Source organism: Protomyctophum bolini (genome assembly GCF_963924005.1).
Source record: "Protomyctophum bolini genome assembly, chromosome: 14".
Classification (NCBI taxonomy): Eukaryota; Metazoa; Chordata; class Actinopteri; order Myctophiformes; family Myctophidae; genus Protomyctophum; species Protomyctophum bolini.
In genome coordinates, this window is record NC_137875.1 from 5,957,472 (window position 1) to 5,971,261 (window position 13,790).

Here is a 13,790-nt window from a genome sequence, read left to right on the forward strand (position 1 = left end):
CACTGTTAAGGTTGATGATGGGAATGCTCTAAACTTGATAACCGCTTTGGCTGAAACATGTGATGCTCATCCTTCCATCAAACGACGCTCATTCCACTGTTTTATTCAGTGTGGAAGATTGAATTCACACCATGAACAACATGCATACTGTAGTACATGCATGGTGAAATCGTCAGTGTTGATTTTAATTAAGGGTTCTTCTTTGGGTTCTGTTTGTTTGTAAAGTTGGTCAGTTGCTTTGTTGTCATTTGGTTTTTTTGTGAAGCCTAGATTTCAATTGAAGAACCGTGTTGTTGAGATTAATTGTAGTTTAGACTTTCTGATGTGTAGTTTAATTGAAGCTCTGGTCTAACATATACAGCTTACATAACAGAAGACCACTGATTGTTCTCGGTGACCTTCGGATGACACCGGCATTTAGTGTAGAAGTGTTAATCCTTTCTAACATGGAGCCTAGACATTTCTACCTTTATTAATTTGTATATGTGTGTACTGATTTTTGTTTTTTAACAAGCTGGGAATAGCTATACCCTTTTATGTAAATGAACCATACAATACTCATCTATACTAGCGCTGTCTTCATTAGTTTAGTTAGTCATTAGTACCGTACATGTTTAGAAGAATCCAGTGTTTATTAGGCTGATGCTAATGGTACATTAACATGATATGACTTTGACCCATTTAGACCTGACGTAGAAATCCTAAAAAATGTCCCATGTTTCTGTGTCAGTGGTTCTCAATATTTCATGTCAATGACCCCAAAAGCAAAAATGATACGTATTTGGCCACCGACCCCCCCCCCCCCATCTGACAATATGTTGTTCCAGGGACCCCCCAGAAGCACATATTTGAGTTAAAAACGTTTGCTCTGAAAGAATATAATATTCAAAGATTTGCGCCGCATTTTCAAGGATTTTATTCAAAAATAGCAGAACTACAAACTCTATGAGCTTGTAGATCTGCTATTTCTCAATAGCTAAAGCACAACATAATGCTTAGAACACCAACAGGGTGTTCCCGTACAGAAGGGGTTAATGATATGACTTTGCAGCGTGCTGTTTAAAATGCATGTCTTCATTTTCTTTTTTTTTTTTTTACCAGATAATGAATAAATGTAGTGTTTGTGGAAACATCAGTTGATTTTAGTCAAAGGCATTGGTTTAATTTAGCATTCAAATCATTTTCCACTGGTTGGTCCTTTTTATTCAACTGCAAATACAAAGATTCACTTGAGAGAAAAAAAAGCCCACGTCTTTTTAAGATATGTATTTATTTTATGCGACGGCACAGTAAAGACAAGGGTAGAGATGAATGCGAGAAATTGCAGCAAAAGGTCATGACTTTGAACCTAAACAAAGTCTGTACTGTCAGTTACTGTACGGTCAGTATCTGTATGTGTACAAACTGTACACTACAGTATAACCACGAGCCGTAGAAGAAGAGAGTGGCGACACGCTTTGATCTCGCCGCAAAGCGCGGTGCCTTATGGGCTATAGTTCCAAACATTGGAACTATTCCATTGAGATAGAATGAGCACTTCCTCATTCCATTGTTACAATGGGAGTCGGCGCTACTGTCGTCACTCTCATACTAGATCACGCTGGCTAAACGTATTTGCACGCGGGGGGTGTTGCACGCCAACAATCTCCCCTTCCTGAAGAAGCACTTCTAGATCAACATAATACCTTCAGGCTTTGTGATGGCTGACTGAAATGTGCGTTTTGCCAACAGATTTCACCCTGCCGTCCTTGTTGGAAGTGTTCCTTAGCCGGGAGGTGAAGGCTATCCCTTGCAGAGAAGGACAGAAGACCGATGCTCAGAACTCTGCCGATAAGCGGGCGCGCACCAGCAGCGGGTCATGGAAGTCACGGCGTTCGCGCAGAACCGCGCAGAAATACTCTGTGAGAGACGCACGCAAGTCCCAGCTTTCTTCTACCTCGGATTCGGAGGGAAACTCTGAAGACAAAGCCGCCGCCGCCGCGGCAGGTCAGGGTGGTGGTGGCGTGCGGAACCGACGCTCTCACGGTTCCACCCTCCGCGTGAGCGGTCAGCATCACCGCTCGGAAGCAGCGGCGCCAGCAGCGGCACCGCCGGCCGCCGCCGCACCGGAAACCATGAGCGCGCCTTATCCCCATCCGCGGGCGCCCGTGGCCTCCCAGATGCTGGACACCGAGACGCTTACCGACCCGGCCGCAATGTCCATTTTCAATCGCATGGAGAACTCGCCTTTTGACCTCTGTCACGTGCTGCTCTCTTTACTGGAGAAGGTCTGTAAGTTTGACATGAGCATCAACCACAACCCCGGCCTGGCGGTCAGCGTCGTGCCCACTCTCACCGAGATCCTGACGGAGTTCGGAGACTGCTGTGGGCCGGGGGCTGGTGGAGGAGGAGTGGGAGGAGGAGGGGGCGGCGGAGGAGGAGGTGGAGCTGGGACAGAGGAGCTGGCAGGAGGCTGGACGGAGGAGCCCATCGCTCTGGTCCAGAGGATGCTCCTGCGCACCATCTTACACCTGATGTCTGTGGACGTGGGCCAGAGCCAGACCCTGCCCGACAGCCTCCGGCGCAGCCTCACGGACCTCCTCCGAGCCACCCTGAAGATCCGCAGCTGCTTGGAGCGGCAGGCCGACCCGTTCGCCCCGCGGCCCAAGAAGACCCTGCAGGAGGTCCAGGACGACTTCTCCTTCTCCCGCTACCGCCACCGGGCCCTGCTGCTGCCGGAGCTCCTGGAGGGGGTTCTGCAGGTGCTGCTGGGCTGCCTGCAGGCCTCCGCCCCCAACCCCTTCTTCTTCAGCCAGGCCCTGGAGCTCATCCACGAGTTCGTTCAGCACCGTGGCCTGGAGCTGTTCGAGGCCACCGTGCTGCGCCTGGAGGGCCTCAGCCGCACCGTGGAGTCGGAGACGGTGGGCGGCGAGGCCGCCGAGAGGCTGCGCGGCCTCATCGCCGGCGTCCTGAAGATCGTCAGCGCCGTCAAGAAGGCCAAGTCGGAGCAGCTGCACCAGTCGGTGTGCGCCCGGCGGCGCCACCGCCGCTGCGAGTACTCCCACTTCCTGCACCACCACAGAGACCTCTCCGGCCTGCCCGTCTCCGCCTTCAAGCAGGCGGCGCGGCGGAACCCCTTCGAGGAGGAGGGGAAGGAGGGCGACGTGGTGCGCTACCCCGAGCGCTGCTGCTGCCTGGCCGCCTGCGCCCACCAGTGCCTGCGGCTGCTGCAGCGCCTCTCCCCCAGCGGGCCGGCCGTGCTCCAGGTGCTGGCCGGCGTGCAGGCGGTGGGCATCTGCTGCTGCATGGACCCCCGCTCGGTGGTGGGGCCCCTGCTGCACGCCTTCCAGGCCCCCGGCCTGCGCAGCTACCAGTCCCACGTCCTGAGCGTCCTGGCCCGGCTGATCCTGGACCAGCTGGGCGGCGGGCGGCCCTCGGAGAGAGCCAAGCTGGCCTCCTGCAACGTCTGCACGCTGGACAGCAGCCAGCTGCCCGGCCTGGAGGAGACGCTGCAGCAGGGGGAGCCCTCCTCGGCCTCCCTCAGCTTCTCCTACCGCTCCCAGGGCATCCTGCCCAGCGGCGGCGGGGCCGAGGACATGCTGTGGAAGTGGGACGCCCTGGAGGCCTACCAGGTAAGGGTCATGTTTAGTGGGACGTCCTGGAGGCCTACCAGGTTCGTCGACTACCTTTATTCACTGACAAAGTAAATGAAAACTAAGCTATGATGACTAAATAGTGACAATTTCGTCAACAAATAAAAACTAAATGTTAGGAAGGGACTAGTGGACAAGAGATCCAGTATAAGTCCTTTTACACTTGGTTGAATGCTGAAAATAGTCTCGCTGCGACGCGTCGTGAGCTTGTAGATCGGCTATTTTCAGCGAGTGTAAAAACAGTCATTACGACGCCATCGAGGCCCGCCAAAATACATTTTAGTCGACTAAATCAACTGCAGATTTAGTCGACTAAAATCGATTTAGTTGACTAAAACTAGACTTTAACACTAAAGCATTCCAGGTGACCAAAATATGACTATGAAGTTTCATTCCAAAGACTATGACTAAAACTGCCAAAAACAACACTGTGTCAAAACCATAGACCGTAAAAAAATTATGGACAAAGTGTTCTCCGGGTCTGATATGGACGTAACATGAAGCCGGTCAGTCCTTGAATTGTAAATCGCCATCTTTCTAGATCCGTTTGGGCCCAGCTGAGCCATTGGCTGGCCCAGACAACGAGGCGGGACTTCCCCCATTCTTCTTCGTTGGTTTTTATCTTGACTCGAACGGGGGGTGTCTCCCGGTCATAGACTGTAACGGACGGTAGCCACGCCCCTCAGAACATACGCAACTTTATGGTCATTTTTTTAAATAAATGGGACCATAATTTGAGAATATTATGACATGAGAAATGAGACTTTAAACTAGTGACTGGAAGCAGAAAGTATTCATGACCATGTTTATTAAGGTAATACAGTCTAGGTGAAGTTGGGCCCAATAACAGCGCCACAACAGGCCATTATTATGAACTTTCAGGAAGTCCCGATTTCCTTAGTGGCTTCACAAAATATCTGTCTGACTGCCCCCTCCCCCCCTGGTCAAAACCAACACTCACTGTTCTCCCCGTGTCCCCTAGGGTAGATACCCTCACAAAAACATGCCGTAATCCTGGTCTCTAAAACGACCTCCCCCTGGCCAGCCGGGGCGCCTGATGGAGGGGAAAGGAACTGGTCGGAATAACGTGTCCCTTCCACGCGCTACGTCCGGCTGGGGAAATTCCCCTCTGTCAGGTGAAAAGAAGCAGCTTGGACTCCTCATGCATAGAAGGAGGCATGAGGTCAGTCCGCTGCCCCCCCAGGTTGGCAGAGGAAGTGTAGGAAATCGTGGGATAAAAAAATAAAATAAAAAAAAACAACACTCACTACCTACCTGTACCCTTTACCTTTACCCAGGAGCTGGTGTTCGGAGAGGACCGCCAGCTGAGCCAGCAGATCGCGGGCCACGTGTGTCAGCTGACGCTGCGGGGCAACGCCGTGGTGCAGTGGCAGCTCTACACGCACATCTTCAACCCCGTGCTGCAGCGCGGCGTGGAGCTGGCGCACCACGCGCAGCAGCTGGGCGTGTCCACGGTCTGCAGCCAGGTCTGCAGCTACCACACGCAGTGTCTGCCCGTGGAGGTGCTGCTCGTGTACCTGCAGACGCTGCCCCAGCTCCTCAAGTCTAAGTGAGTTGTATATTAAGCGGCAGGTGGTTTTTCTCACGCAGAACTGTTGCCTGTACTGTACTGTACTGTATGTGTCTGCTATAGTGGAAACTATGCTTCTCTCCTTCCAATGGTGCTTTTAAACCCATTTTGACCTGAGATCAGATTCTATAAATGTCTTCTACATCCTGACAGTTTTCTGAAAAAGCTATGTTTACTATGTCAGTGGCTTTTCGATTTTCCAAAAATAGCAGTTATGTCACATTCAATAGATCCCATCATCTTTTGTGGCCAATTTCCTGGGGTCTAGTAGGACTATAGTAAATTTAAAAAATACATATTTAGCCACTTGTTCGAATGCCAGGCCGCCCCCCTTTGTCAAAAATAGCTAAAATCTTTCAAACGAAAGAAAGCAGCAAATGAAAACATTTTGACACTAATCTTGTACTCTCTCTAATAACAACCTAAAACATGAACCTTGGTTGTTTTGGTCAAAGGACACATTATATGCATAATTGTTTCCGTTTTTAATGTTTGTGCTGGTATCGACTTTGTTAAGACACATTTTAAATGATGATAATGAGTTTTATTTGTTCAGCGCTTTTCTAAACGGAGTTACAAAGTTTTTTACAGACATGTGAAAAACGGCAACCAACCGAGAAATAAAAACAGCAACACGTTATCGACAGAATAAACAATTTACAGCAGTAGAGGTGCCAATTAAAGGCAAATACAGTAGTTCCTATGACGGTGTTTATAAATGTATTTGTAGGAACTCATTTGCTGGGCCCTGGTTAGCAAGCATATACAGTTATACACATCCTTACGACTACAATACAGTGTTGTTTTCGTCGACTAAAACTAAGACGGAAAATGTTCGTCGACTACCTTTTTTTCACGAACGAAAACTAAATGGAAACTAAGCTATGATGACTAAAACTAAGACTAAACATACTGACGATTTCGTCAACAAATAAAAACTAGACTAAAATGCTAGGAAGGGACTAGTGGACAAGAGATCCAGTAAAGTCATGATTTTACACTTGGTTGCATGCTGAAAATAGCAGATCTACAAGCTACGTAGACGTGTCGCGCTGCGACGCGTTGTGGGCTTGTAGATCGGCTCTTTTCAGCAAGTGAAAAAGAAACTGTCATTACGACGGCATCAAGGCCCGCCTAAACACATTTTGTTCGACTAATTCAACTAGATTTAGTCGACTAAAACTAGACTAACACTAAACCATTCCAGGTGACTAAAATGTGACTAAAACTAAACGAAAACTATTCAGAAGACTAGTATGACCAAAACTAAAATTTAAATTTGCTGCCAAAAACAACACTGCTACAATACTCGCTTTATTTATAATTTCAAGGCAGCCATTTGTCATTTACAAGCAGCCTGATTTAGCCTCTTGTGTACGAACGTCAACAAGTAGCGTGTTGAGCTCGTAATGGTGGTGACATGCTGCTGTTGGCTCAAATTCGCCTGAGGCAAAAAACACACCACATAATTTCTTGTAGCACAAGTCAAAGTGACTGTGTCGACTATAGCCTATAATGCTGTAAGCAATTGCATTAATGACATGTCACTTTAGTCTAATCATTGTTTGTTGTTCCATACCTTTTAGCTAGAATAGGCATTTGAAGAATATTGGATAGTACTTCTGATGCTTCTGTGCTCTCACATGAGCCAAAGTGTATAATTAGCCCGGCCCGGCCCGCGTCAGTCTTCTTGTTGTCAACTTCAACACTGCTTGTCATCAGACCCGTCTCTCTCCACGAGTCATCGCTAATTGATGCTGTTAAATTATTGATCACAAACTTTTGTCAAGTAGGCGAGGCAGAACATTCTTGACGGTTTATGTGACTCGCTTTGATCATGGATAGTACTGTATGTCGCAAAAGGATGCACTTTATAATGTGTCTCTTTTATAACCCTATAAAGTTAGCTAATTATAGCAAAATTGTCTTTCCTTAGAATGAATGTCATATTAATTCGATCTAGGATTGGTGGTAAATGGCATCGGTCGAGTGTGTTAAGTTCATTTTGTTTGCGAGGCGTACTATCTTTAGCAGGCCAATTGATTTCCTCATTTGTTCAGCTCTCTGCCGGCTTTGACAAGCTTTCAGCCTCGTCATAGCCAGAGAGACCTTCTGAAAAGGAACTCATTTCACTTTTGAACTGCCTGTGACTGTGCAGAACTAGCCCCTTTTTCTTTTCTTTTCAAAATCTTTTTATTTAGGTATTTATAACGGAAGCCCAGGGGCAAGTATGAATGTCACAGATTCTTAGAAAAATAAATAAAAATAAAAACATCAGATTTTACAGTGGTCAAGTGTAGTCCGTTACATATAAAGGAATAGGTTAGACCGCTCTTAAGTATCAGCAACGCAGAGGTAAACATACCGGTAATAATAATAAAATATAAAAATAAAACTCAATCCCCTATCCCACCCTCCCCCACCCACAGTCCCAAGTACAAAACTAACCCCTCTTTTAGTATGAACACTGGGAAATGTCCGGGCAATCAGGTCAGGACATCAGGTTCATGTTCTTATCATGAACAACAACTGGTAAATGACAGTGGAGTTGTATGTATTCCTGTACTTTTGGTTATTAGGATATGCCAGACTTAGTGCTCCCTTTCTGCAGACTCGTGTCGAATTGTATCATGATGTTTGTAGACCGACAGTTATGTAAGGTAAGGTAATTTTATTTATAGAGCGATACAGTTGTTACAAGGTGCTGTACAATAAAATAAAAGGAATAAAACAAGAACATCTCAATCAAAAATAAACCAACAATGAAATAAGAAACAGAGAGCAGCAAAGACAGTATACCTAGACATAGATAAGATAAAAACAATACATAGAAATCACTGGAGAAAGCCAAAATGTTTGCGGTACAAATGCGTTTTCAGTAGCTTCTTAAAGATCTCAACAGATGCAGCGTTTCTCAAGCAGAGTGGTAAATCATTCCACAGCGTAGGTGCAACAAATTTGAAAGCTCGATCTCCTTTTGGTTCGCAGCTTAGTGGCGGGGATAATGAGAAGACCTTTGTCTGAAGATGTATGTAGTCGCATACTACTACAAAGGTGCAAAGGCTTGATTAATTTAGCTTTACATTATAACCCAACAAGAAAAGTGTACATTTGCACTATAGGCCTAAGCCTTAGTTATGATTTAAAAAGAGATGGGGCTTTTTAATAAAATTCTAATGGATTTAAGTGATTGAATCGATTCTTCAAAACAAAGCGTTCTTAATTTTCGTGCTATCTATGTCACACAGCACACACACACACACACAGATCCAAAAGCTTATTACCAGTTAATGAGAAAGGACATGGAACATAAGCTGGAGCCACATGGTGAATGACAGGTGAACGGAGAGAGAGAGAGAGAGAGCCAGAAGAAGTCACATACCACCAGACTAGATACGCTGATCAGATTGCAAACATGTGACTGATAATTCCACAACAGTAAAGCGGTCACAGGGAGGGAGCACCGCTAGGAAAATGATTCTCTTCACTATGTTCTGTTGCTGCCACGGTGCCCTGCCATGGTGCCATGGTGCCCTGGTGCCCTGACATGGTGCCCTGACATGGTGCCATGGTGCCCTGACATGGTGCCATGGTGCCCTGGTGCCCTGACATGGTGCCATGGTGCCCTGACATGGTGCCCTGACATGGTGCCCTGGTGCCCTGCCATGTTGCCCTGGTACCCTGCCATGGTGCCATGGTGCCCTGGTGCCATGGTGCCATGGTGCCATGGTGCCCTCACTGCCCTGTGCACAATAAAGCATCAACAGGGACGTGCACACATAGGCATCAAAGGGGGCTTCAGCCCCTGCCCCTTTTCCAGTCTTTAACCCATTTTGACCTGAGATCAGATTCTAAAAATGTCTGTTTTGAAAATGACAGTTTTCTGAAAAAGCTATGTTTTTCTATGTCAGTCCTTCGATTTTTCAAAAAAAGCAGACCTACAAGTTCTTAGCGCGCCACTCGTTGAGAGCTTGTAGATCTGCTATTTTTGCATTTATTTTTGTCCAAAAGTGCCCTCTTACGGAATTTCAGCCCCTGCCCCTCTAACACTCTCTGCACGTCACTGTAAAGCATCAGATCCTGTAGTAGTCACTAGTCATGTGCTTGATCTTTATCTGCATCACACAATCCCACCACATTTTCATGGAACTTGCGTGATCGCAAGAAACGCGAGCACAACTCGAGTGAGTCTCAACAAGCGGTCTCTTTTCCCTGGTGTGGGGTTCAGAAGAGTTCATTCACAGAACAGTTCACTCACAGAAATATCCTTTTTAGGTACATTTTATTTTTAACAAAGGGGGTTCCTGCCCAAAATGGGTTAAGTAAAGGACGTTTCTGAGAGTGCTGCTTCTGTTCCTCTGATGAGGGGAAAATAATGAAAAGAGGCATTATTCTGAAAACCTCAGACATGAATTTGTTCTGATGTAAATGTAGCAAAATTAAATAAATAGGGCATTTCAGTGAGACAAGCATTGAATGAAGTAAAAATCACATTTATTTTTGTAATGAGATAAAATTAGAGAAGACTGGGGTAGTCACTTTCATATTAAAAAAATGTCAGCTACCAATATCAATACAATTTTGAACTTTCTATTCTAACCATAGTATTTCAGACTACACTACACAATAATATGCCCTTTGAAGTGATTTATTTCTAAAAAATAAAAAGATGTCTGCTTGGCTTTTGTGTTTTATATTGGAAAAGTGGAAAAGTATTTGAAAAGTATGTCACTCACAGTGCTTGTAGTGCTACCTGAATGTATTCTAATGAGTCTTTGATGTTTGCATTGCAGGGTGATCAGAGACCTCTTCATCAGCTGTAATGGGCTGAACCAAGTCACGGAGCTCATCTACCTAGACCAGACCCGCTCTTGGGCTCTGAAGGTGTTCGAGACCCTCATCCTGGGCGTCAGCGACCAGCACGCCGACGGAGCGCTCCAGGAGCTGGACGGCGCCGACGCCCAGGAGAGGGAGGCCATCCTGGGCCTGGCCGAGGAGCTGGGGTCCCGGGGGAGCAGCGGAGACGGCCCGCAGAGTCTCAGCAAGTTCTACGAAGGCCTGAAGGAGGCGTGCCCGTCCCGCCAGAGAGGCCGGAGCGGGCCGGGGGGTGGGGGTGGGGCCGCGGCGCCGCCGACGGGGCGCGGCCGGGCGGAGACGCACCTCAACACCATCAACCTGTTCCTGTGCGTGGCCTTCCTCTGCGTCAGCAAGGAGGCCGACTCCGACCGCGACTCGGCCAACGACTCCGAGGACACGTCGGGCTACGACAGCACGGCCAGCGAGCCGCTGGGCGGGCGGCTGCCCTGCCTGTCGCCGGACAGCGTGGTCCTGCCCTCCAAGGAGCAGGTGCGCCGGGCGGCGGACGTCTGGTCCGTGTGCCGCTGGATCTACCTGGCCAGCCCCGTGTTTCAGCGGCAGTTCTTCCGCCTCGGAGGCCTGGACGTGTGCTCGCGCCTCATGGCCATGGTCATCCAGAAGCTGACCTCCAAGACCAAGGACGGCAAGGCCAAGAAGAAGAGGGACGGCAGCAAGGGCAAGGCCAGCCCGTCTGTTCCCGAGTCCCCGGCGCCCGCCGTCACGACTCCCGCCGAGCCCGGCGGCACCACCGCCTCCTCCTCCTCCTCGCTGGGGGTGGAGGAGACCAACCCCGACGCCGCGGCCGACAGCCTCGGCACCGGCCCGGCAGAAGGAAAGGCCAAAGATCCGGCCAAGAAGCTAGAGGAGGAGTGGCCCCTGCAGAGCATTCGTCTCCTCGAGGCCCTGTTGGCCATTTGTCTACACAGCGCCAACTCGGCCCTGCAGCGCATTGAGCCCGAACTGTCCTTTCAGGTATGATAATTATATCATTCTCGTGGTGAGCTCTCACTCCATTCAAACTGAAAACCATTCTTTATGAAGCTCGTGGTGAGCTCTCACTCCATTCAAACTGAAAACCATTCTTTATGAAGCTCGTGGTGAGCTCTCACTCCATTCAAACTGAAAACCATTCTTTATGAAGCTCGTGGTGAGCTCTCACTCCATTCAAACTGAAAACCATTCTTTATGAAGCTCGTGGTGAGCTCTCACTCCATTCAAACTGAAAACCATTCTTTATGAAGCTCGTGGTGAGCTCTCACTCCATTCAAACTGAAAACCATTCTTTATGAAGCTCGTGGTGAGCTCTCACTCCATTCAAACTGAAAACCATTCTTTATGAAGCTCGTGGTGAGCTCTCACTCCATTCAAACTGAAAACCATTCTTTATGAAGCTCGTGGTGAGCTCTCACTCCATTCAAACTGAAAACCATTCTTTATGAAGCTCGTGGTGAGCTCTCACTCCATTCAAACTGAAAACCATTCTTTATGAAGCTCGTGGTGAGCTCTCACTCCATTCAAACTGAAAACCATTCTTTATGAAGCTCGTGGTGAGCTCTCACTCCATTCAAACTGAAAGCGGTGAATGTTCCAACCCATAGCCGGGCAGGGCTATTTTTTGGCCCGTGGAGCGCCCCCTAGTGGCCCTTGAAATAATTTTAAAAATATATATTTTTTAAGAGAAAGTTACAGGTATGATGTGTGCGATATATAAAGTGCTACTGTAGATTATCATAATGACAGTAATCCTAAATTATATTATATCATATTCAAGGGCTTTTGGAGAGAAATTTGTGTGTGTGTGTGTGTGTGTGTGTGTATAGCATATACTTGTATCTAGACATATATCACCCTGTGCTCATACTGTGCACAAATGTATTCGCCTACAAATACATAGATCTTTGTGTTTGAGCACAAAATGCATTTGTAGAATCCAACAAAAATGCATTTGTAGAATCCAACAAAAATGCATTTGTAGAATCCAACAAAAGAAAACGCTGTGCGGCCCTCCACACACAATCATTCTACAGTCCTAATCTAGTTGAATAACCCTGCCATAGGGATTTCCCTTCTGCTTCCTGGATACAACATTTTAAAAAGCATTTGATTGTTTGGTCAGTTGTTCTCTTACCTAAGCTAGCTAACGTCTGGTAGTTACTATGGTGAGGGGACAGAAACACACAGGGAGAAGTGACCCTCTCTGACCCTTTTCAATTTGTAAGCTAATGTGATAATAATGTGTGTTTTAGCCACAAGATAATAATCACAAGATAGTAATATTAACCCACCAACAGCTGACCACGGGTCCCAGTGTTTGGCCTCCTAGCAACATGCAAACGTTTTGGATGAAACATGTCTATTGTATACGCTCGCCAGTGCGTCGACCTCTGACTAAAACGCGTTTATTGACTCGAGCGTTATTTTGGGGAATGTGTCTTTCCTTCCCTGCAGCTCCAGTCAGTGGAGGAGACCCTGTGTGAAGTCAGAGACCAGCTCTCTCGCTCCGGGGTGGTGAACTCTGACCTGGCCGTGCCTCTGTTTGACTCTCTGCTGAGAGTGGCCCTGGCTGAGGTGTCTTCTGTCCGCGACCTCCCAGAGGACAAGCAGGACAGGGTAAGCTCTGACTCCATTTGACCCGACCTCCCCCCCCGACGATGTTGTAAGAGCAGAGTGGAGAAAGCTCCTATTAAGGCATTTGGTGTTTGCTTGACTTGTAGATTGGTGAGTACTACAGTTTCAAACGTCCATCAACCAGGCCGGTTATGTAGGATGTCTGGGCCTTGAGCTGTTCCAACTAGTTTGAAGCTTGTCTATTTCTTTTTTTCATTTGCTGTAGAAGCCCATTTTCAAAAAGACGAAAGCTGTTTTCTTCGCAGGAAGAAAGGTTGACATTTTGGTTGAAATTGCTTTGCTTTATCCATGAAAGTCATAATGGCGTAGTATAGACAACATAAATGATATTTTATATTTGCTGGGTTGAAGTCATCTGACGTTTTGGCTGAAGGTCACACTGCAGTTATTCTCTGCCTGTTGGTGGGTGACTCCTGCCTTGGATGGGTTTCCCATGAATAATTTGTAGGCATGTAACGATATATCATATATCGATATTAATCCTGACGATGTATATCGATTTAATAAAAAATAGAAATCGATTTTCCAAAAAAAAAGGGAAAAAATGTAGAGGGGCTAGTGAATTATGGTGTGTGTGTGTGTGTGATATGAAATGTGAGCTTTAATCATATTCCATCATATTCAAGTCCATATTCCAGTGGTTTTGGAGAGAAATGAGAGACTGTCAGACCATCCAGTCACTTTCAGTAGTAGAAGCCTGCAGAGGGGAGCTGTGTGTGTGTGTCTGTGACTGTGCCAAGGTGATGGTCGTTGATTCTCATTAATACATCAAGACTCGCGGGGGGGAAGATAAATCATAAAAAAAAAGATTTATCCGGAACATTAATTTGTGTTTAAAATATCGTGAAAAGCCGCATGGTGAACCTCATATCGTGATACGTATCGCATTGTGAGTTGAGTGTATCGTTGCATGCCTAAATTGCTTTTGTGTAATTTATCCAATTCCAACATTGAGAATTTAGGTATAACAGATTTATGCTCCACACATCCCCATCCCCAATTTTCGGAAGCTTAGTTCTCTGAGTGATTTGGTCTATGAGTTAAGTACAGTACAGGTAAGTACATTACCTGTCCTTGGTAGA

General features: G+C 47.0%; 1 protein-coding gene across 1 annotated transcript in view; it reads left to right on the forward strand.

Annotated features, from left to right (window-relative positions):
* Positions 1-13,790, forward strand: part of lyst (lysosomal trafficking regulator) — a 122,351-nt gene that overhangs the window by 34,295 nt on the left and 74,266 nt on the right. The window contains exons 5-8 of the mRNA XM_080782618.1: positions 1,732-3,611; positions 4,931-5,202; positions 10,017-11,052; positions 12,529-12,690. Of these exons, the coding sequence (XP_080638744.1) occupies positions 1,732-3,611; positions 4,931-5,202; positions 10,017-11,052; positions 12,529-12,690 (3,350 nt within the window). The remainder of the gene's footprint in view (positions 1-1,731; positions 3,612-4,930; positions 5,203-10,016; positions 11,053-12,528; positions 12,691-13,790) is intronic.